This window comes from Petaurus breviceps, unplaced genomic scaffold (genome assembly GCF_028583685.1).
Source record: "Petaurus breviceps papuanus isolate PSGF00001 unplaced genomic scaffold, PetGlider_PUasm1.0 90692, whole genome shotgun sequence".
Lineage (NCBI taxonomy): Eukaryota > Metazoa > Chordata > Mammalia > Diprotodontia > Petauridae > Petaurus > Petaurus breviceps.
The window spans coordinates 7597435-7622949 of NW_027187313.1; the positions used below are offsets into that span (position 1 = coordinate 7597435).

The 25515-nt window shown below is 39.7% G+C and overlaps 2 protein-coding genes across 7 annotated transcripts in view; both read left to right on the forward strand.

The window, feature by feature from the left end:
• The window catches only part of RC3H1 (ring finger and CCCH-type domains 1), an 82868-nt gene extending 74769 nt beyond the window's left edge, over nucleotides 1-8099 (forward strand). For 4 of the 6 annotated variants that reach the window (XM_069065542.1, XM_069065541.1, XM_069065545.1 and 1 more), the window contains exon 20: nucleotides 5-8099. In XM_069065542.1, coding sequence (XP_068921643.1) covers nucleotides 5-158 — 154 coding nt within the window. In that variant the 3' untranslated portion in view covers nucleotides 159-8099. The remainder of the gene's footprint in view (nucleotides 1-4) is intronic. The other 2 variants (XM_069065543.1, XM_069065546.1) reach the window with 1 other exon arrangement.
• An 11502-nt stretch (nucleotides 8100-19601) lies between these two features.
• Nucleotides 19602-25515, forward strand: part of SERPINC1 (serpin family C member 1) — a 28583-nt gene continuing 22669 nt past the window's right edge. The window contains exon 1 of the mRNA XM_069065549.1: nucleotides 19602-21142. Within this exon, the coding sequence (XP_068921650.1) occupies nucleotides 21102-21142 (41 nt within the window). The 5' untranslated portion in view covers nucleotides 19602-21101. The remainder of the gene's footprint in view (nucleotides 21143-25515) is intronic.

The following is a 25515-nucleotide window of genomic DNA, read 5'->3' on the forward strand; positions in this document are numbered from 1 at the left end:
TTAGCAGTGAGGTGCCGAATGGATCGACCTTATCTCAAGAGAACATCAGCCTCCTGTCAAACAAGACCTCCTCTCTGACCCTGGCTGAGGATCCTGAGGGAGGAGGAGATAACAATGACTCTCAGAGGACGGGAGTCACACCTAGCTCTGCTCCCTAAAATGAGAGAAGAGCTGCTTTCTTCTTCCCTAGCTCAGTTTGTGGAAGAGAAGGGCAGGAGTGGTGTTCATAACTTCCAGACCTTCTGCTCTGAGGGTGACCAGAGACACCCAGGAACAGCAGCAGGTTCGGAGACAATGTGCACAAACACCACTACTGATAACAAAACCTGCACATAGTTCACATTAATGCGTTTTTTAATTAAAAAAATGAAAATAAGCAGTATCTGCAAGCAATTCAGATTAAATTTGTTTTTGTTCTGTGAATGAACTTTATTTTAATAACTTTGGACGCCTTGGATCCAGGGCTTTAAAAAAAAAGAAGAAGAAGATATTATATATATACTCTGTTTGATTAATTGTATGATCTTAATGAAGTAGGTTTTTCTTTTATTTTGGTATTATTACATACCCAGTGTATACTTCTTACTCACACACTTCTTTAACTTGCCTCTCTCTTCCCTATCACCTTCTTCCCCCTACTCCCCCCGAACAAAACAGCACCTAAACTCCTTGTGTGAATTTTAAGGTGCTTTTAAGAGGCAAAACATCGGTTACTGACTATAATGTCAGAAAATGTGCAGTAAACTTTCTTTTCACAAAGTGGGTTTTTTGTTTTTGTCTTTAATGGCAGTCATTAATACTTTTTTTTCCTTTGCTAACCAACTTGCCTTTGTGTGTAAGCAAGTCTTAGGGGTTTTTTTAACCCCTAGACATGATCTGTCATTAACACATTGAATAGGCTCATCATTGTTTTACCAATACCAACTTTCTCCTTGATATATTTAGAATACTGATTCACCTCTAAAGCACTTAGCCCAGGTTATAATGAAAGCCAATTGGAGCTTAGCACTGAAAGCACAGAATATGCTGACTTCTATTAACTAGGTTAGAGATTCTTTTTGCAAATATTGAGATAGTGCCAAGAAATTTGGAGCTCTGTTGTTGGCTTTTGAACTCCAGTTGAAATCATGGTGTATTCAGGAGCCAGTACATCTTGTGTGATAGAATGTATCACTTGATCTTAACTGAAAATGAATTCAACATCTAAGTTCCCTTTTACATGCTTAGTTTGTTTTATTTTCTATTTATGTCCTGAGAATGTAGCACTGGAGACAATGAAAGCTCTTTATTTTCAAGAAAGATAAAAGAAAGCAAACTGCCTGGCATTTGAGGATAGTCTGAATGGCCAATCATCTGTTTTACTTCCAAACAGCAGAAGTAAGTAGCTATTATCTGAAAATCAAGTTTGGTGGACCTTCACTGACTGTAATTTTAAAAAATTAGTCTTCACTAAGCCATTGAAAGGAATGAAGATTTTTTTTCTTGCCAGTCACTTAAAAGAACATTTAATGGTTGCTGCACGTATTCTGATATTTTATATCTACCCTGAGCCGAAAGCCTCTAAATCTGATGTTCAGTGGGGATAAATTGATGTGTCACCCTTTCTTCCTGCCTATTACCCTTTCTTGGCCTGATTGTTTTGTTTCCTTTTCTGTATTAGACTACTAACTCAGAAAGCACTGGTTATGTAATAAGTTACTGCATTGCTTTGGTTGGGTAAAAGCAAGAGTTAATATTTTTCTTGTTTATTTTTTTTCTTAACCCTTAACTCCTGCTAAGGTCATAGCAACCTTGGGCTAAGCTTTTTGTCCATCATACTGTTAATTAAGGGGGGGTGGGGGGGAAAGTGATACAGTCCTGCCATTGCCTACCAGTAGGAGAGTCCAAACAGAACACTCTTTTGAGTAGCAATTATTTAATTTGCCCAGTCAAGGCACCGCATTTATATACTATTTCACATTGAATTTGATTATGCCCTACAGACCTGGCTGGTCAAGGATTTGATATACACATATTGGCTTGGGATTCGAGCTTTCTTTTTTATTTAAATAAAAATTTATATATATATATATCATATATATACACATATACATAGTTATATCTGTATATATATTAAGTATGTTTTAAGGATTTTTTCGCATGAGCGCAGCTGTTGCGATCAAATGTCCGATTGGGAGGTAGAAGCACTGAACTTGAACAAAAACTAGACCTTTTTTCCAGTTAATAACCACGTTTTTCTTTTTTTGCTCACTTGAAAATTCTGATTTTCTGACCTTCCTTTTGAACTTTGACTTCAGAGTAGTTAAGCCCCTAAGTTGATTCTTCTTTTAATATCTATTTTCCATGGGGAGAAGGAAGAAAAGCTTCTATATCCCTGATGGATTCTCAAGTTTTCTGCAGCTCATTTTTCTGTACAACCAAAAGGCAATGTGTAGATCTGTCATGAAAACATGATTTGGACAAATCCCTTTTCTCATTTGGACATATTAGATAATTCCTTCATTTGAGAGGCAAGTTGATTAATTTTAGAAGTTATGGTGCATTCTGATGGTAGAAGCAGCTCTGTAGAAGTTTTAGGCACTTTAATTGTGTAGCAGCACAAAACAAAGGCAAAGATCCATATGGAGGTTTTTTTTGAGAGAAAGAATAGTGAGTTCTACTACTACTAGCACAGCCCTCAGTAGCTTATTTTTTATCTTTTTTCCTTCAGAGACATTAAAAAAAATTTTTTTTAGTAATACAAAAGCTTTTTCCAACTAGTTTGAATTTACACTATACATCTATGTGGGTAAACCAAAAAAATTCTGTTGTTTGAACTTGAATTTGTAGCCACCTTGTTTTATTTTTAAATATGTAATTTTGAAAAAGTAATCTCTGAGTTATTGCATGTATTTACTGCTTCTGATTCCCTATTTCGGAAAAAAACATTGGTTAGGTAAATGATCATTAAAACTATACTCATAACTTGTTTACTCCAAATCCATCTACTTTTTCTCTGTGTACAGCAGCAAAAGAAAATCCAAAATATTGTATATGGTGGTTCTATTCTCCTCGCTGTCCCCCAATTGTATTCATGCTGCACTTTGTACAGTGTCCTTGTTGCGATTAGCTTGGCCAGGTGAATGTCCTGTTAGGACATAATCTATTGGCTCTTAAACTAGTTTTTGTTAATATCTGCAAAAGGCATTGATTCTTTTTTTCCTTACTTGTTTGGGTTAGTTTTAAATTTCTGGTTGTCTTTTCCCTATTTCCTTGGAGAAAGTTATTAGCAAGTGAAGCCAGTCAGGTTAGAAATATAGTTTACAAACTTTACACTTTTTTTTAGAAAATTTAAATTCTTCTGAATACTACTTTCTAGTCTCTTCCCATGACTGAGTTTCCTGGGAAGTGTGAGAAACTCTGTAAATATGATTATACCTCCACTGTAAGAACTGTTGGTTGACACCATAGTTCCTTTAGAAAAATGATTTTTTCTGAATATTGTTGTTTCTTCAGGATATCAAAAACATTTATTTCCTGTTTCTTTTTATGCAGTCAGGTTAATGGGAAGTTGGCTTACTGATGTGTACCAGGAAAGTAAAATTTAAAGCATGACCTATAACATGGCTTTTTTGCCCAGCAGTTTTAGAAAAAGCTATAAAGGCTTGATTAAAGGTGAGTGGATTAAGGGCAAGACTTTACAAGCATTGCTCTGTGATAATTCTTTTTTTTCTCAGCTAGCAGAGTAAGGGTTTTGTTGTGGTAGGCAGTGTTAAATTAAGAATGCTCCTTCAGGATTTTTCACAGGTTATTTGGAAGATGATTTTTAGATCTGATTGCCCTTCTTAAATATGCAGTTTACTTTACCTTAATATTTTTAAAGTAAATCCATCACTTAAGTCTGTAGATTTCCTTCCTTATGTGCCTTTAAAGAGAATGAAATGACAGGGTTCATTCCTTGTGACCTTTTTGGTTCAAGGGAGAGCTTGTCCTAAGAAAGCCCACACTTAGAGAAATGTTTAACAGGGACACAATCCCGCCTCCAAGTCCAGCCCCAGATAATCAGCCAGAGAGTAGGGAATGCAGATATAGTTGACCTAGTACTATGGGGGTGATTTCCTCTTCCTCACCTTATCCATCTCTTATTCCTTACTTGTTCTTTCCCATACTTTCTCATTTCATTTATTTCCCAGAAGACAGGAATTGTGTATGATTCTCACTTGCCACTTTATTATTTATTTAATACCATCACATTACAGAATAGGAATTCTAAAAACATCTCAAATTTTGCAGCACTGTGCTTAGATTTAACCCAAAAAATAGTTCTTCAGCTGCCTGGTTTCTTTTGTCAGTTTTTCATTCTGCTTATCCTCCTTGGCTCACCCACCACCCTCCCCAATCGTGCAACAGTGACAGCTTGCTGCCTCAAAACAGAGCATTCAAATGAATTCGCTTAGCCAATAACTTCTGTGAAGTTGCCTTTTCTAATGGTGTTATTACTCAGTGATGCACAAATGTGGTATTGCCCTACTGGTAGGCAAACAAAGGTCTGATTAAGAATGGTAGCCTGCTATTTTCTTTAAAGGAGAGCCAAAGACTTGTGCTTTACTCTGTTTTGGTTTGGGGGAATTAGTAGCTTTTTTTGATTGTGAAACCATTTAGTGTTTATGAGTTGATAGTACTGTGCAGACAGATGTGTTCTAAAGTTAACTGCTAAAGCCTTGTAAAGTATAAAGATAGTGAAAATCTTTTACAATAGTGTGTTTTAAGAGACTCATTATTGCTTTCATATACATGTCTTACATTTCTTTGTATTCTCTCAGCCTCTTTTAACTTTGTATATAAAGGAAAGAGAGGCTAATATCATTGTAATCAAGTCATGGGACTCAACTAATTAATTATCGAACAAGTCACTGATTAGAAATGGTGTTGAGACATCCAGCCTAGTAAGCAAGGTATATTTGTGTTGCATTTGGGAGAGTTTTTTTACAAGAACAAGTGGAGTGGTTAATATGCACACAGGTCCTTTTTTACCAAAGAGGATACAGTTAATATTACTGATCCCCCACTAGTAAAGGAAGGATCATGTAGAACACTTCACCTTAGCTCCTCCAACCTCTTTATATTTTCCAGAAAATAATTGCTTAGTCTATCACTAAGGTTTCTGTTTTGAGCTTTTGTCTTATGATGGTTTTTCCCATTGAAAGAAGAATCCAAGTGGCAGTAGTGTGTGGCCCACTTTTTTTCTTCCCCCAACACATCTGTCCTTAATCCACATGTGTTTATTGGTACAGAATTGTCAGACTGAAGAATAATGTAAGCAGAACATCTGGAATATAATAAGGTGCCTCTCATTATAGCATTATTTTGCTATGATACCCCCATTCTTAGTTTACCTTCATTGATTTATTCTTCCTTGCTCTGACATTGCCTAAATTAAATTTCAATATGATAATTTTTGTGCCCTCAAATAATCTTGTTTTTAAAAGTAAGAGTGACTTCAGTTTTTGTTTTTTAAATTCCAGCTTTGTTTGGTTCAGTAAATTCTGCTGAAAAGACGTTTGAGTTTGTATTTTTTGGATGTAACACAAAGTATTCTTAAATCAACTTTTTAGGCACTTCAAAAATATTTTTAATGGGAAATTTGCATTTCTTAGAATAGCAGACTTTGAATACTTAAACTTTAATCTTCTAGATTTTATGTGATCACCACAAAGCAAAGAAATGTGTACAGTAAGGGATGCTAAATAATACATAAAGATACACTTATACTATTAAGTTCTTGTTTTTGTGATAAAGAATAAGAAAAATATCACTTAAAATACCAGAACTATTTTCCCATTAAGAGGACTTTGCTGTACTGTACTGAGCAAAGTAGGTAACAGCCCTTTGAAATCCTGTTATGAAAAGGGACAAGGGATATGTGTGTGCTATGTTTTACACATATACACACATTTATATATAAAACTTATTAAGCTAAATTTTTTTTGGAACAGCTATTTAAACTTTAGCACATCTTTATCTGCCTTTGGATTTTCATCCAGATAATGAATTTCTTCCAAACCTAGCATATCTTTCCCTTCCTTTTTCAACTTCTCTTCCTTCCCTTTCCCTACCCTTCCAACAAAAAAGAAAGGGAAAAAAATTCCTAGAGTAATAACACTTTCTTTGGACTAGAGGGAGAGGTTATATTTTACCAAAAATATCAGGTGTCCAGAAAAGGAATGTGCATCAAATGAAAAAGGTAAACCTGTGGAATATTTAATGTTTATTATTATAAAATTTGATGACTGAGTTCTTACATTGCGGTCTCAGTCTGGTTTGGGGGCAGGAGAGGGGATCCCATTCTCAGCAGGCAAAGCTTATAAGTCTTTGGCATCCAAAACAGAGTGTGCACTCAGTCATCTTACAACTGGAAACTGTCCTGTGGCCCTTCCTAACCTTGTATTTTAAAAAACTATAGTAAGGCATGAGTTACCTGTAGCTATCAGTAGTAGTACCATAGATTGGCTTGATCCCTCTGCTTTAATTTGACTATAATTCAAATAGTATCTGAAAGAGCCCCTTAAAAATTCCTTTGTTTTCTGATTTATGTGGTTTTGAATTTTCATTTTAACTTGTGCATGCCGTATATTTTTTCTTTCTGCTACTAAGGAACCTTCTGCGAAAAGGCTACTCTTTTCCAAGTACATCATTGCCAACATTTTTATGCTATTTTCCTTCCCTTCTGGTAACTGGAACTTGAAACACTCAAAATTATTTTTCTTTCATTTTTTATTCATTGGTCCAGGTACATGGTCATTTTGCCTTTGGATAGTTCTGTGGTTTTTTAGGAAGATGAGAGATGAAGAAAGAGGGGTTAAGATGTAGTCATGGGATAAATTTTTGAATTCCAAAAGCAACTTTCTGGTTGTGAGGTTCCTTTTATGGTATGTGTGGTTTCTTTCCCCTCTTTTCCTTTTATTTGACTATGGTTATTTAGTCTTTAGGCTCATACCAGTCTCCCGAGACATTCTGCAGTCATTATCACCTTTTTGGGTGGAATTTATTTTATGTTGTGGTTTTTTAAAAAGTAACTTTTTAACATTGGTGCATATATGCTTGGGTTAGAGCTCGTGTAATTTACCAATCGTATTGATTGTATGTGATTGTGCCCTGCAGAGGTATATTTAACAAAGCAAAAATAGTCTAGGTTAATAAAGGAGACCATGAGATTTGAGTCAGGTTCTAAGTGACTTCACTTATATCTAATCACTTAGAATTTTGGATAAGTGAAAATTCATATCTGCTGTTTTAAATCAATGTTAAAATATCTAATCTTTGTTGTAGTATGGTTTCTCCCCATCCCTTTTTCCTATGCCTCAGCTCCCTACTCTCTTCCTAACATACCTCTTTTCAAAAGAAAACAAATTCATTGAGCCTTACAGCAGCTGCTGCTTGAAATTGCTAAGTTTTCTAAATGGTGATTACATTTCTTCTCATGTTTCAAACTCCCCCAAAACTGAGTGTAACTGGAATTTGTGGGTGAAATTTGCAATCTGTGAACCTTTCTTGAACTCCATTGGGATTTGGAGAAACTGTGAAAGTGGATGTAATGACTATCTCCTTAAAGTCTTTTTGGAATAGGAGAAAGAAAAATACTGTTTGAAATGGATAATTTTTTTTTCTTTCGTACATTTTAGTCCATTGATGTTTACTTTTTTCAAAAGCCTTCTAAACATTATATGAGGTAAAGGAAGAAACCATTGTTACGGATGCAAAGGGCAACAAAGCAGCAGCTAACTGGGTCTCAAGAAGTACATCTTTCATTTGTCAGAAGTTTTTTCAGAGGTATAGAGCCCATTTTTTTCAAGTTTATGTTAGGGGGAAATTGTGTGCATGTTGTTCATATAAAAGATGCCACTCTTCTTCCTTCTCTCCGTTATCTTTAAAACTGACTCGGCCTCATGCTGCTCCTGCATAGTGTTTAAGGCTCTTCTATGAGTTGCAGATAAGAGAATTTATTTTAAGAAGTGGAAGGGAGGTGATTCACCTTTTGGTTTGTAAATATATGAAAGTGTCTTCAAGGTCTTATCTGCTTTCTGTCAGCATTTATATTAAATGATAAATTAATGAAGAAATGTGTAGTCTCTTTTTGTTGGAAGAGGGGTAAATGTGCCTATGCTACTTTATTCTGGTATTGGGAAATCTTCCATATCTGCTTATGGCTCTGCAGTTTGGTCCCAGTATTTTAAAAAGCAGGAGGAGCCCTACAAACCTGTATCCTTTCATGTAAAATCACAAACAGGCAGCCATATACTTATGCCTACATGTCACCTTCCTTACGTTTTCAGGGATCAGGGAACGTGGTAGCCTGCTTTGTTGGAAGCATGTCTGTCACCCCTTGCAGTGTATGCAAGTGTCAGAATTCTTGGAGTGACCCAGGATAGGTTGGGGTAGAGGGCAACATGATGGCTACCACAAGATACGTTATGTTATGTTGTGCAGAGTAATGTTTGTTGAGAGACATGGAAGACGTCAAAGAGAAGATGAAAGAGAACCCCCTGGGGTTTTGAGAGGCTATGGAGAACATGCAAGAACATTGAAGATCACAGGATTGGCAGATGGGGAAACAGGCTAGAAAAAGGTTAGATAATTTGCTAAAGGTTGCACAGTTGATAAGTTGTGGGGTTGGGATGTGACCTCCAGGCCTCTGAAAGAAGCTCACAAGTGTCTGCCCACCTAAAAAGATCTGTCATGACAGTTCACCCCAAGAAATATTTAATAAGAGCTTGCTATTTTCTAGGCACTGTGAGGAGGGTGGAAGTCCCTAACTTCAAGGAACTTAACTTCTAAGAGGCACAACAGATACCCATCTCCTCCCTCTCCCCCCCCCCCCCAAAAAAGGTAAGTACAAGGTACTTTTGAAAAGAAAAACACTAGCACCTGGCTAGGGATAGCAATCAGAGAATGGCTTCAGGGAAGAGGCAGCTGAAGCATTGAAGGATTTTAAGAGGTTAGATTGATTTGGGGAGAGGAGAAGAGATCTGTGGTGCTTGTGTGAATGGAGACAAGTGCAGGGGACCTCTAGTGTGGCTACAATGAAAGGTGAGTGTATACAATAAGGATGAGAAGGGAAGTTAGGAGCTGAGTGTGGAGGTCACTAAATCTGAGGGATTTTATCCTAGAGCCTCTAAAGGTTACAGAGCAAAGGAAGTACATAGTTCTCCACCTGCAATTGTGGAGAGATTATTTTGGTGACTGAGGAGTGGGGGGACTAGAAGCAGTGAGACCAGTTAAGAGGCAGGTGAGAAACAGTAAAGGCTTGAACTGGGCTGATGATTGAATAGAAAGAAGAAGATAAAAGACCTTCTGGAGCAGCACTTAGCAACTGATTGGGACTCAGAAGAGAAGGGAAAGTCAAGAGTTCAGGAAGCATCATATGACAGACAGGAAAAGGAAGGTGGGATATGAAAATAGAAACTCTTGGACATGACTTCAAGATGCCAATGAAATGTACAAATTGAGGTGAAGGTCGAATTCAGAAGAGAGTTTGAGGCCATCTGTGGATTTGGCGTTATTGTGGCCTAGAGATAGTATTAGAATTCTTGGAAACGAGATCACCAAAGGGAAAAAATGTGGGGGCCAACCACATTATTTGAGAAGTTGAGAGTTTTAAGTCCAACCCCAACACAAAAAGAAATCCTTACCATGATTTGGTTATTCAGACCACCTAAAGATAACAACTTTTGTTAAGTTTTTCTAACAACAAACCTAAATTAGTTTTTCTCACTATCATTCCTGGTTCTTAGTTTAAATAGAACAAGTTCTCTTTGTAACAGCCCTTTAAATACTATTCTATCATGTCCCACCTCACCCCCCTCTTGGACTTCTCCCCAGACTAAATACATCCAGACAAATGCCTGCCTTGATCCACTTTTCTTTCCCAGTGTAGCCTAAGAACCTTGTCAGCATCAATTTTTTATGAGCTGTGACATTCCAACAATATTTTTTTTACAAGGTGACATGTTCTTTGTACATTCTTTTTAAAATCTAAATTGACTTGTAAATTCACCACATCTACATCAGTCTTCAGATAAATCCCATGTTTCTCTTTTTTTGGAATGGTTTCCCTTTTTAATTTTCTTTCTTGAGCATTACAAGATGCTGACTTAAAAAATATATATAGTTTGGGGCAATTAGGTGGTACAGTGAATAGAGCACTGACCCTGGAGTCAGGAGGACCTGAGTTCAAACATGGCCTCAGACACTTGACACACTTTTTAGCTGTGTGACCTTGGGCAAGTCACTTAACCCCAATTACCTTGCCTTGCCTTCCCCTCCCCGCCAATTTCATTTTCAGCATTCACTTTTATAAGGTTTTGAGTTCAAAATTTTATTCCCCTCCCCCTTTCTTAAGACAGCATGCAATTTGATATAGACCATACATGTACAATGTTATTAAACATGTCCACAATAGTCATGTTGTAAAGAAGAACCAGAGAAAAAACCACGAGAAAGAAAAAGAAGAGAAATAGTATGCTTCAATCTGCATTCAGACTCCATAGTTATTGCTCTGGATGTGGATAACCTTTTCTATCGCGAGTCTTTTGGAATTGTCTTAAATTGTTGCATTGCAGAGAAGAGCTAAGTCTGTCACAGTTGGTTGTTGCACAGTGTTGCTGTTACCATATGCAATATTTTCCTGGTTCTGCTCACTTCACTTGGCATCAGTTCATGAAAATCTTTTCAGGTTTTTCCAAAGTCCGCCTGCATGATTTCTTATGGAACAATAGTATTACATTACATTTACATACCACAGTTTGTTTAACCATTCCCCAGTTGATGTGCATCCCCTCGATATCCAATTCTTGACCAACACAGAAAGAACTGCTATAAATATTTTTATGCATGTGGATCATTTTCCCATTTTTATGATCTCTTTGGGATACAGACCTCAAAGTACCGATGCTGACTTTTCTTGTAGCATGTTCCATGGGAAGCCACTTTTTTTCTTACCCCTTTGAAGTATTTCCCAAAATTTGGGGCGCTCGTCAAACTGTTCTTGATTTTCACAAACCCTAGAAAGAGGGGTGGTGGGAGTTTCAATGAAGATGGCTGCCTGAGGTCAACCACCCAGCTCCCATATATCTTCCAGCAAAACCCCCAAATTTTCACCAACCTGAATGATAATTCCATGAGAAATTACAGTATATGACTTCCACCCCAGAACTGCACAGTCATCCAGAAGCTCATGGATAATACAAAAAGGAGTTCCAGGAAGGCCTTTGAAGTTGCAGGCAAGTGTCAAGTACCCCCATCAAAAGTAGCCAGAGACAAGTAACGTGTAGAATGTAAGTGTCAGTGTAGGTCAGTGTAGTACAATAGTCCTGAAGACCAAGAAATTTTGGTCCCACGGGATCCAGAGTATCTAAAAACCTGTATTCGATATAGTGTAGAGAATCCTGAAGGTCTTAAGATCCTTGACCTGTCCATGCATGGTGGAAGTCAGCCATTGTACCCAGGTGACTCACAGTGATAGCAAGCAAGGCCAATCATCCACCCCATCCAAAAGCACCTGTTGCTGGTGAAACTGGTCATAACGCCTTAATTCAGGAAATAAAAATGGAAAGATGAATAAATCTGAAGAAACACTAGCATCAAAAATTCTTTAGGTATAGAATCCATACTTGGACTACATACTTGTAACTACATATCCATACTTGTAACTACAAGATTCTCTACAAAGATGACTTTAAAGAAGAAAAAGGAAAGCATTATAAGGAAAATATATCACTTAAATGAGGATGTGGTAAACTTTAAGTGACAAACTCCTGAAGACTATAATAAAACTAAAATTAGTGATCCCATCAGACAACAAGACATTGGGTAATGGGTCAAGGAGAAAGAATTTAGGAATCATTGAACTCCCTGAGAACCATGATAAAAAGCTGAACAACATATTTCAAGAAATAAAGGAAAATTTCACACATTAGAATTGTTGCAATGTGACTAGAAAAAGTTCACTATTTTTATCTTTATTTGTTTACTTTTAGTTTACAAGATTCATTACCACAATTCCTTGAGTTTCAAATTTTCTCTCCCTCCCTGCCTCCCATGGCGGCATACAATCAAGTATAGTATCTGCAAATACTTTCACATTAGGTTATAAAAAAGGATTGTAACAGATGGAATGAAGAATGGGAAAGAGGAAACAAAACCAAACAAGAAAAAGAAAAAGGGCAGGTAGTTTGCTTCAGTCTGGGTTCAAACTCAGTTCTTTCTCTGAATGTATATATCTCTCTCCATCATGAGACTTTTGGGTTTGACTTATGTCTCTGGATTGCTGAGAAGAGTCCAGTCTATCAAAGTTGGTCATCACATATACGTTGTGTCTGTAATTGTGTACAAATTACTCCTGGCTCTATTCTTCTCACTCAGCATCAGTTCATATAAGCCTCTCCAGGTAAATATGAAGTCCATCTGCTCCTCATTTCTTATAGCACAATAGTATTCCATAACATGCGTATACCACAACTTGTTCAGCCATTCCCCAATTGATGGGTACCCCCTTAATTTCCAATTCTTTGCTACCACAAAAAGAGCTGCTATAAATATTTTTGTACATAGGGGTCTTTTTCCCACTTATATGATCTCTTTGGGATACAACCCTAGAAGTGGTATTGCCGGGTCAAAGGGTACAAAATTATTTATAGCCCTTTGGGCATAATTCCAGATTGCTATATGATCACAACTACAAAACACTCCACACAAATTAAGTCAGATCTAACTAATTGGGAAAATATCAATTACTCGTGGCTGGGTCGAGCTAATATAATAAAAATGACAATTTTACCTAAATTATATATTTAGTTGCCATACCAATCAATTTACCAAAAAACTACTTTATAGATCTAGAAAGAATAGTAACAAAATTCATTTGGAAGAATAAACGGTCCAGAATATCAAGGGAATTAATGAGAAGAAATGCTAGGGAAGGTGGACTAGCTATACCAGATTTCAATCTGTATTATAAAGCAGCAGTCATCAAAACTACTTGGTACTGGCTGAGGAATAGAGGAGTGGATTAATGGAATAGATTAGGCACATGAGATTCAGCAGTCAATGACTATAGTAATCTATTGTTTGATAAACCCAAAGACCCCAATTTTTGGGATAAGAACTCACTATTTGACAAAAATTGCTGGGAAAACTGGAATATAGTATGGCAGAAACTGGGCATAGACCATTACCTAACAGCATATACCAAAATCAAGTCTAACTGGGTGCATGATCTAGGTTAAAGGTTGATACTGTAAGCAGTCTTGGAAAACAAGGAATAGTTTACCTGTCAGATTTGTGGAGAGGGAAAGACTTTATGACTAAACAATAATTAGCATTATAAAATGCAAAATGAATAATTTTGGGGCGGCCAGGTAGCACAGCAAGTAAGAGCACCGGCTCCGGTGTCGGGATGACCTGGGGATCAAATCCGGTCTCAGATACCTAGCACTACACCCAGAAATAACTAGCCGTGTAACCTTGAGCAAGTTACTTAACCCCGATTGCTTAAAAAAAAATGAATAATTTTGATTACATGAAATTGAAAAGCTGTACAAACAAAGCCAATGGAACCAAGGTTAAGAGGGAGGTGGGAAATTGGGAAAGAATCTTTACAACCTATGTCTCTGATAAAGGACTCATTTCTAAAATATACAGAGAACTGAGCCAAATCTATAAGAATACAAGTCATTCCCCAATTGATAAATGGTAAAGGATATGAACAGGCAGTTTTCAGAGAAAGAAATTAAAGATATCTATAAAGACATGAAGAAATGCTCTAAATCACTATTGATTAGAGAAATGCAAATCAGAACAACTCTGAGGTACCATATCTCATCAGTCAGATTGGCCAAGATGACAAAACAGGAAATTGACAAATGCTGGAGAGGATGTGGGCAAATTAGAACACTAATGCATTGCTGGTGGGGTTGTGAACTGATCCAACCTTTCTGGAGGGCAATTTGGAATTGTGCCCAAAGGTCTATAAACAATTTCATACCCTTTGACCCAGCAATACCACTTCTAGGGTTATATCCCAAAGAAATCATAGAAGTGGGAAAAAGACCCATATGTACAAAAATATTTATAGCAGTTCTTTTTGTGGTAGCAAAGAACTGGAAATTAAGGGGGTGCCCATCCATTGGGGAATGGCTGAACAAGTTGTGGTATACGCATGTTATGGAATACTATTGTGCTATAAGAAATGAGGAGCAGATGGACTTCATATTTACCTGGAGAGGTTTATACGAACTGATGCTGAGTGAGAAGAGTAGAACCAGGAGAAATTTGTACACAATTACAGACACAACGTATGTGTGACGACCAATTTGGATAGACTGGACTCTTCTCAGCAATGCAGTGATATAAGTCAATCCCAAAAGACTCATAATGGAGAGAAATGTCTACATCCAGAGAAAGAACTAGAAAGAACTGAGTTTATATCCAGATTGAAGCAAACTACCTGATCTTTTTCCATTTCTTGTTTGGTTTTATGTCCTCTTTACCATTTTTCGTTCCATCTGATACAATCTGTTTTTATAACCTGACTAATGTCTAATATGCAAGCATTTACAGATCCTATACTTGACTGTATGCTGCCATGGGGGGAGGGAGGGGAGGGAGCGACAAAATGTGAAACTCAGGGAATTGTGGAATTGAATCCTGTAAACTAAAAGTAAACAAACAAATTAATAAAAATCTAAAGACAAAAAAAATAATTTTTACAACCTATGTCTGATAAAGGACTCATTTCTAAAATATACAGAGAACTGAGCCAAATCTATAAGAATACAAGTCATTCCCCAATTGATAAATGGTCAAAGGATATGAACATGCAATTTTCAGAGAAAGAAATTAAAGATATCTATAAGCACATGAAGAAATGTTCTAAATCACTATTGATTAGAGAAATGCAAATCAAAACAACTCTGAGGTACCACATCTCACCAGTCAGATTGTCTCAGATGACAAAACAGGAAAATGACAAATGCTGAAGAAGATGTGGACAAATTGGAACACTAATGCATTGCTGGTGGAGTTGTGAACTGATCCAACCATTCTGAAAAGTTCACTATTGTTACTAGAGGTGAGGGGAAGAGGGGTTCCAGGGGTATCATAGCCAAAATACAGAGCTCCAAAGCCAAAGGAAAAACATTGTTGAGCTTCTGTAGAGGAGCCATAATCCAGATCATGTAAGATTTAGCAGCTTGGTAGTGCTACAGTAGAAGGAATGCTAGGCCTGGAGTTGGATCACTGAATCCAGCCTCAGATTCTTACTAGTTGTGTGATCCTGGACAAGTCATTTAACCTTTGTCTGCCTTGGTTGTAATGTTGGGGTGATAATAGCACCTATCTCCCAGGATTGTAGTAAGCACTAAAGAAGATCGTATTAGTGAAGTACAATAGCCAAAAAAAAAAGACTAAGGTACACTGCAATGTTTGAGTCCGGGGCGGGGGGATGCGATAGACTGTTAATTGAACTGCTTCAAAGTCTAGAGAAAGGTAGATTTCAGCACATGGAGGTGCTCTATGTAACGCAATGCTAATATTCTAGTGTGGGTGGAGGTGGAGAAGCAAGTGCCTCTTCAGAACCTTGATGAATTCCAAGAGAATTGGGATTGAAGGAGTTAAATAAGGAAAAGGCCGTGGTTCTGCTCCCAGGGCCTAAAGAAGGGAAGGAAAGTAAAAGGAATACAGTGGTGTAGAAAAAAGGATCCAAAAATGGAAGGAATAGGAAAAATTAATTTTTGTTCAAAATAGACAAAAGGAAAGTTACATACACACACTTTTTACACCAAACTGACAAGCAGGGGTGGGGGCTGGGTAGGGGCTGGGTTAAGAAGAAAGAATCATAGCAGGGAGGGAAAACCCAAGCCACAAGCAAAACAAACCTGATCCTGAGAGGGGGGAAGGTGAGGAGGAAAGGCCAAAGAACTTTAATCTATAAGGGTGCCCTCCAGTTGGAGGCTGTGTGGACAAAATGCAGTACATGAACGTAAGAGAATATTGTTCCTGAGAAGTAATGGGAACATTTTAAGAGCTTTCTGGGTAGTAAGATCTGATGTAGAGTGAAAGAAACAGAATTAGAAGAAGGCAATGACTTGTCATATCAATGCAATGGTTAACTGTGTCTGCAGAGTCATGGTAAGTGATGGCCTCTTTTTGGACATAGCTGCTATGGGTTCATTTTGCTTGACTGCTCACTTGTTACAGTCTGCCGCCAGAGCACCCAAAAGTCAGTAGACTGGTAGAAGTACATGTTAGTCCCTCACAATTTCCCCTGTTTCCATGTAGATTGTGTTTTGATTTTGTCATTTAAACTATTTGGGGGTGTTTATACCTCTGCCTAAGCACTGTTTATAACTTTTATAATTTTCTTGATCTCATCTTCACCTACCTTCCTTTTAGCTTTTTCTAATCTTGTTTCACAAATATGTACCACCCAGTGACCCATCCTATCAATTTGCTTTTACCCTTTTTCCACTTAACCTTTTATTTATCTTTTCTTAATTCGTCAACCTTCTTATTTCTGAGCTCTCTTCAAACTTTTCTTCCTAATTCACATTAGTCCTTCTTATTTCTTATTCCTTATCATTAGCCCTCTTGGAGAATAAGGGTCAAACAACTTCCTTCTTAATTGTCCATGGTTCTGCTTCTCTTTCAACCTGGAACTAGAATCTGGATCTCTCAGGGCCTAGAGATTGTTCTTCAAATTTTCCTACATTTCTCCAAATTTCTTGTAGCCAAATTTAAACTTCAACCCATTTTTAAAGAGATCAGATTCAGTGAAAGGTTGGAATCAGAAGCCAGATTGGAAGAGTTTGAGGAGGGAGTGATGAGGATATAGGAACAGTTGTGTATAGGTAGTTTTTTCAAGAGTTTGGTACTAAGAAAAAAAAAGGGGTTGCAGATGATAGTTTGAGAGGATGGTAAGATTTAAAGAGTTTTTATGGGTGAACATATTATTTATTGGTAATGAGAAAGGGACCTTGAGGGAAAGAAGATGATGGAGGGGGACAAGTTCCCAGAAGAGACAGGCCAAGATGTGATAAAGGAGAGAGGCTTAGCCTCGGCACTACGGGTTTTTTTTCAGAGGCTAAAGTAAAGGGGAGGACAAAGTTAAAAGGGAGTTTGATGATGTAGAGCATGTGTTGTTTGGTAATTATTTTTATTAGTTATCTTTTCATGTGTGTTACTTAGAGTATAAGCTCTCAACAGGAACTATTTTATACATAAATACACATATATGCATATACACATATATACATTTGCATACACATATATATTCTATCCAAATAGATAGTAGGTACTCTGATAAATCTATTTGTTAACTTTTTTTTTAAAGCAATAGGAGTTAAGTAACTTGCCTAAGATTACACAGCCAGTTATTTTGTGTAGGTACCAAGTATCTGAGCCTGGAACCAATCCCGGGTCTCCCGACGCCAGGGCCGGTGCCACCTGGTTGCCCCTTATTTGTTAACTTTTGATACACTAAAAGGGCCCAGTAAGGGTCACTGGAATTCATTGAAGGATTGGGGTGACAGATCTTTGCTGTAAGGGAACCACTTTGGTAGCTGTGTGGAGGATGGATTGGTGTGGGGAAGGGACTTGAGACAGAGATTAATTAATAGGTGGCCAGGTGAGGATTGATGATGGCCTGAAATACGTAGTTAGGTATCTGAGTGAACAAAGAGAAGGGAGCACCTGAGATATTGGGGAGATAGAAACGATAAGGTCTGGCAACTGACTGGGCATGGGAAGTATCCCTGTACTTTGCCCTGGTCAGACCATAGCTAAAAATAATAGTTAACACTGATCACTAATAATTGCTGGCATTAGTTGCTAATAAGGGCTAACACCAATATCTAATGATAATAGATGACATTGATAACTAATAATAACAGCTAATATTTACATGGGGCTTTAAGGTTTGCAAAGTGCTTTACAAAGATCATGTCATTCAACCCTTGCCAAAACCACCAGCAGGGGTTCTATTTTCATCACTATTTTACAGTTTAGAATGCCAGGTCTCAGACAGGTTAAGTGATTTGCTCAGGTGTGTGAGGCAAGATTCAAACCCAGGACTTCCCAAATGCAGCTTCGTGACTCACATCCCACATCTTGAGTATTGTGCTCACTGCTGGGCACTGCTGTTTAAGAGATGCTGACTAGAGAGTATCTAGGAAGGTGGCTGTGATGAAGGGATGTCCCGTGGAAGAGGGAATGGGTTTGTTCTGCTTGGCCTCAGAAGGCAGAACTGGAAGCAAACAGGGTAGAAATGGCAGAGAGGCAAGTACAGGCTCTGCATGAAGAAAACCCATTCTAATAAAGCTCCTAAAGTCAATGGGCTGTCTTCACAGGTCATGAGTTCCCTTTCTTTGGAGGTCTTCAAGCATTGGTTGGATCGTCATCTGTGGGGCATGTTACAGAGGAGGCATGAACAGTCATATGGGGTTAGATTACGTGACCTTCAATTCAGATTCTGTGATTCTTCTTGCAACTGGAATTGGGCAGACTCCCAGAGCCAGTGTGGTGGAGTAAGGCAGGAACTTGACCGAGTGCTTCCAAATTCCCCTCCAATCAACTTTAAAATAATGCCTCAAGATGAAATCTGGAGCAGAGAAACAGTTTTCCAGCCCGAGACGACGTACAGGGTTGACAGGAAAGTTGTCTCACTGAGGTGAGAGTGAAGCACACTCCAGTGCAGGTGACCTGCACAAGCTAGCAGCAGGGAGGACCTAAGTACTTGCACAAGCTAGCAGCAAGGCCTCATATACCAGAAAGCTAGTGCAGGCCCTGGGGGCAACTGAATCAGTAGCCGTGATTCCTAGAGCTCTCAGCTCACAGACAGTAAGGGTGCTGGGCGACTGGTCAGAAGGAAATTACAGGGGACACTTGGCTGGTTCTGGGTGCAGGACTCTTCTGCACTGCCGAAATAGGGGATGTGGTTCACAGACCCAGGACACAGTCAGGATTACACAGGAGCTTCCACACTAAAGGACTGGAGAGCTTGAATATTCTAGAAGGCAAAGGAGCCAAGATCACAACCAAGACTCACCTGCTCAGCAAAACTGATCATAATCCTTCAAGGGAAAAAATGGATATTTAATGAGATATAGAACTTTCAAGCATTCCTGATAAAAATACCAGAGCTGTTCTACATGGGAAGATGATACTTGTAACTCTTAAGAACTTTATCACTGTTGGGGCAGCTAGAAGGTGCAAGTGCAAGTTGACTGTGATGGATATCCAAAAATAAAAAAAAACCCAACAAAATGAGGGGTAAGAAAGAGGGATGTCCTGGAAGCAGGGGGAAGGGGGGTAGAATGAGGTGAATTGTCTTACATAAAAGGCTGGAAAGACCTATTACTGTGGAGGGGAATATTGGTGGGGAGGGGGGGCGAGGGGGGGCGGGAGAGGGTAGCAGGCAGTCAGGTAATGCTTGAACCTTATTCTCATCAGAATTTACTCAGAGGGAATAACACATTCTTCTGAGTATAGAAATCTACCTTACCCTACAGGGAATAGGAGGGAAGGGGGATACAGGGTGTGTGTGGGGGGAGAACTGATAGGGAGGGTGGGTTGGGGGAGCAGGTGGTCAGAAACAACTTGGAATTATTTGTAGTCTTCCTGGCGATTCCCCAGGATTCTGGATAGGGGCAGTAAGAAGTTCTATCCCTCCAAAAGCACTCTTGCTGCCTCAAGGTGTCCTGCCACAGGAGTTAAATTCGAATAGAATTTAGGTGGGAAATAGCAAACTTCTTTCCAGGACTGTTCTTTCAAGTCCTAGGTGTTTTGCCAAATTGGTATCAAAGAGTTTATCTGTTAGTTACTCAGTAACTGCAGAGATCACTGAAAAGAAACTAAAGTCTGAATACCGGAAAAACCAGTGAAGATCCTTTAGGAGAGATGATGAAATTTACCACCTCACCACAGCAGGGAGGTGAGGTGATACTAGAAAAAAACACTGTCTGCCTTGTCGGACAGTTTCTGCAGTGGGTGTTTTTCCATTATCTCAAGAAGGAGGGTTCATTCTCAGGAATGAGTGTAATGTTAAGACAAAAAGTATTAGTAAATATAAATATATTTTAGAAGTAAGTAGACTTTTGAAAGGATGTTCAGGTGCAGAGAACAATACCTTTCTTCCATTTTTACTCTGCTTAATATTATAACAATGATAAAAAAAAGACAAGTAAATTTTTGTTTTGTTTTATTTTTTAAAGGAAAAAAAAAAAGGAAACCTAAGCTTCCATTCTCTGCTTTACAGCAGAATTTTGCAAAGTCTCCCCTCTATCCCTCCTCCCAGAAACATACTTACCATATAATCTGTGGGGTAGGAAGGAGTTCCTTTAAATCTTGAGCCACTAAGTCCCAAGGGTCTGAGTATAGCTTGTATCTCTACACTCCTACCTTGCCCACCTGTGTTTTTACATCCCTCTTGGCTCTCAGACAGATCTGTTCACTTCAGCCTAGATTGAAGCTCCCACCTCAGAAACATCACCCTACCCCTCATGCCTATTAATTAGTCTTTGTGGACTTTCTACCTCCCATCCTCCACTCCCACAAAGCAATGAAAGAAGTCAAAATGACTGAAAAGTGATGGACGAGAGGGAGGGACATCTCTAATGATGCAATCTGGCCAGTTATTTATAGCCTTTTGTTTTTTTCAACTTATGGGTTATTTAATCAGGGAAAAACAGTATCTACTCAGATATCTAATAATATCTACTCAAAAAAAAAGTGGTTTTTGATGGAGTTTCAAAAAAAAAATCCTAAACTGTCTTTCTTTTTATTATTTGTAAAAGATGACAAAGAAATTGTATTTTGGGCAGAGATGGATCAAACTTTCTCCTGGCCCAAATGAACTTTAAAACTTCTCTACTGATTAAACAACTGCTCAGCTTCATTCTTTGCTTAACCCTTTGGGGCTGGTCATCAACCTTTGACCTCAGTACTCCCCTTCCTGGCTCTACGGGCCACCCCCAACCTCCGGGAATTTCAGCCTCTGTGAAGGGAATGAATCAGTGCCCAAGAATACACCAGTCTCCATTTTCTCTGGTCTGACGAGGATATTAGGTGCCATGCTTTTTCATGGGGAAGGACCTGGAGATGATGGAAGGAGGTAAGAAGAATCTCTCTGTAACATTTCCTCAGTGGGGTTTCTGACTTTTAAATGGCAGCATGTTACCTTGGGAGAAATGACCTACCTTGCTAGATTCAGGGGAGTGACACACCTCGTATACACCAAAGGTCTTCTTGGAAGGTGGGATCCTGAAGAACTTAATCCTGAGGGTTGGAGGGAAGCTTTCTTGTAGAGTTCCTGAATACACAGTGGGCTCCTAGATGTAGAACTGGAGAGGCCCCTCATTTTACAGCTGAGGGGTAGCATAGCAGTCACTTTCATGGAGGGAGTCACTATCACTAGGGCATTCCCTCTGAGAAGTTGCAAATCAGCCAAGATTTATCTCTAATAGACTCCCTCTCCTCTCCGTTTCTACTATGTTGTCTTCATCACCCCATTTGGGGTTTTCTTGGTAGAACTACTGGAGTGGTCTGCCATTTCCTTCTCCAGCTCATTTTACAGATGAGGAAACTGAGACAAAAGGGTTAAGTGATTTGCCCAGGGTCACACAGTTAAGTCTGAGGCCAGATTTGAACTCGTATCTTCCTGACTCTGGGGCTGACACTCTGTATACTATTCTACCTAGCTGCCCCTTTCTGCTCTCTTCTCCCACTGCTTCGTCCTTCTCTTCTTTTTTCTACACTCTCAGAGATCCAAAACTAGAAACTCAGTCTTACCATCTCCTGCAATACCCATACCACAAAATCTGCACTCTGAAGCTCTCAGTCAAAGTGCCATACTGAGTACTGGACTTTATAGGGTGAGACATTGTAAAAATGTCATTTGCCTTTTCTGAGCCCCCCACACCCCACCCCGTTCATGTGTACCAGAACAAAGATGACTATCTCTTACCCACTTCTGAAAGGTTGGATGCCAGACTCCCTCCCCACTATAGAGGTTCCAAGGTTGGGTGGGCTGTGGTGGTTTGGGGGAAGGGTGAGTCAGTGACCAGAATGTTAGAGGAGCCTTCTCTCTGTAGAACTCAGTGAGCATTCACGTATTTGGTGCCAATGCTAAGAAAATGCCTCTTGGGGACTACATTGGTCCCCAGAGATTTGTGTTTAAACAGATTCCGTAGTAGCATGTCCCCCAAGACCTTTTTGAAGTAAGAAATAGGAAGTTATCAGTACGAATATCTTGGCCAGGGTCATGCAGTAAACTAGACTCAGAGTCAGTGTTATTGATCCCTCAGGATAGGACTTCATCAGCCAGACTGCCATGTGGTTCCAACCTCTCCCCAATCTCTGATGTCAGCAAAGAAGGCCATTTTCTTTTCCCTCTCAATTTTCTGTGCCTGCTTCTTCAACTTGCAGAAATTGTTTGGCAATATGGTCATCAGCACTCTTCCCTGGACTGCCTGTGGATACCTCTGTGTGTGACTTTTTCTGGGCCCTTGGGAAGTTGGCATTCCTGAGGGAACAGACATGATAGATGTTGGGGCGGGGAGGAAAGATTCAAGTTTCAGAGTTAAGTTTAAGTGGCCCAAGGAGTGGTTGGTTGGTACATTATTTAATCAAATAATGTATGTAAAGTGTTTTGTAAACCTTAAAGCACTACGTAAATGCTAGATGATGATGATGATGATTCAGAGCACCCTGACCACAAATACTCAAGGTTGTCTAAGAAGCCGTATCAGTGCTGTGCTTCAGTAGGTTGACAAGCTTTCTGTCCCCCCTCCGAATTGGTTGGATCTTGGACCCCAGGGCCAGCAACAGAGATGGAAGATACTGCTGAATTCTCTGCTGAGCCTTTGGGCAAGTTAAACCACAGGGATAAAGAGCTGTAAAGGACTGTTTAGGGGAAAGGAAGCCAAAGGCCAGCAGAGACTGGCACCCTGGATTAGCAGGGGAAACTTGACTCATCAGATTTATTTGTGTCCCATATGGCTTTCCCATACTAACTGTGCGTCCAGTCTGGGATCGGGAGCAGATGGAAAGGAAAAAGAGAAAAGGAAATGAAGAGTTCCAAGGTACCCTAGAGATCACCTTGGGCAGCCTCCCTCTTACCTACAGTGTCACCGACATTGGGTCATACAACCTCTGCTTGGACATTTCACTGATGGGTTTAAAACAAACGATTCTGAATGCTACCCTTTCATTTCTGCCCTTTGCCTGGTCTTGCCCCCTGGGGCCAAGTGGGACAAGTTCTAGCCCCTCTCTCACATGAAAATCTTCCAAATTACTGAAGACAGTATCACATCCTCTCTTCCCTCTGTAAGGCTTTTGTAGGACAAGATTCCAAATTTCTTTAAACTTCATATGGCAAGGTTTCCAGATTCCTCACTGTTCAGGTCCCCTTCTGCTGAACATGCTTCCTACAATTTGTCAGTGTCCCACCTAAAATATGGAACCCTGAATGGAACATGTTTCCAGTTTACTGGCCTAAATGCTTTGGGGAGTAAAACAAAACTGTGTCCTTGCTCCCATGCTTTTTAGCATGGTGTTTTCAGCCATATTGTCAGATGCCTTCAATGAGGACAAACCTAGCATCAAGGTCAACTGTTGCACTGATTCTTCAACTTGGAAAGGCTACACACCAAGACTAAAGTGGAGGGAGAGTTGGTGCATGATTTTTTTGTGCTCAGATGATTGTGAACCCAGTTCAGCCTCTGAAGCTGAGTAGCAACAAAGTCTGGATTGATTCTCAGCTGCTTGTGCTAATTTTAGCCTAACATTAACACTAAGAAAACACAGGTGCTCCATAAGCCAGCACCACACCATCTGTATGTGACCATCGGTTACCAGCAAATGGAGAAGTTCTGAATGTTACAGATAAATTCACTGTCCTTGGCAGTGTACTTTCCAGGGATGTACACACTGAAAATGAGGTTGACACACATTGCCAGAGCTAGCTCAGTGTTTGGGAGGCTCTGAAGGAAAGTGTGAGAGAGAAGAGGTATTAGGGTGCCTACCAAACTAAAGGTCTACACAGAGGCCTTGTGCTGACCTTTTTGTGGTATGCCTGTGAAACCTGGACAGCCTACCAGCATCATGCCAGGAAGCGGAATAGCTTCCATTTGAATTGTCTTAGCAGATTCTGAAGATCCCCTGGCAGGATGAGGCACCAGACACTGAGGTCCTTACTCAAACTAAACTGCCAAGCATTCAGACTCTACTACAGGGAGTGCAACAACTATGGCTGGCCACGTATTCTATGGAGAACTCAGAACAAGTCCCACATGGTGGTCACTCTCAAAGTCTCTCTTCAGAACTCTGGAATTGATTGGCGACATGGGAGACCCTGGCACAGGACTGCCCAGCATGGCGTGCCCTCATCAGAGAAGGTGCTGTGCTCTGTGAGCAAAGCAGAACTGAAGTAGTTCAAAGGAAACGAGGGATGTGCAGATTTAGAGAATCCATCCCGATGTTCACACGGACTATTTGTGCCTGACCTCTGGCAGACCATTCCAAGCTTGTGCTGGTCTGATCAGCCACAGTCAGACACACTGCAGCTCGACTCTAACATAGTGATGTCATTTTGGCCCTCTTTGAGAATGAAGGACAAAAACCAGCTGAGTATGAGCCAGGCATGTTGCTAAATATATCATTTGATCTTCACAACGATCTTGGGGGGTAGGTGCTATTATCCCTATTTTACAGCTGATAAAACTGGGACAACCAGAGGTTAAGTGACTTGCCCAGGGTCACACAGCTAGTAAGTGTCTGAGGCCAGATTTGAACTCCAGTCTTCCTAACTCCAGGCCCTAGGCTCTATCCACTGGGCCTGCCACCTAGATGCCCCTAACTAAACCAACATGGGACAGCCAATAAAGGCCAGACAGAGTGCCTCGCTCAGGCTAAGAAGAAGTCTATTCTTTTGATTACCTCAATCTAATACAGATTCAAAGCCCAGGGGTCCAGATCACTATCACACTTAGGTTTAGAAATTCCTTGTAACTTTTGTTTAACCAGGGGCAGCTGGTGGGTAGAGTCAGGAAGACCTGAGTTCAAATATGGCCTCAGAAGCTTACTAGCTGTGTGACCCCAGGCAAGTCACTTAATCCTATTTGCCTCAGTTTCCTCACCTGTAAAATGGGCTGGAGAAGGAAATGGCAAACCCCTCCAGTATCTTTGCCAAGAAAACTCCAGATTGGGGTGGCTAGGTGGTGCAGTGAATAAATCACCGGCCCTGGAGTCAGGAGGACCTGAGTTCAAATGTGGCCTCCGACACTTAACACTAGCCATGTGACCTTGGGCAAGTTGCTTAACCCCAACTGCCCTGCTTTCCCCCCTCCAAAAAGCAAAAAAACCCCAAATAAAGTCTTGGAAGAGTAGAACAGGACAACAGCAACAACAATTATTTAACCCTTTGTATGGATGCTGCGCTCCCAAAGCCCAAATCCAGATCTGTAACAAAAACAAACAAAAAACTGG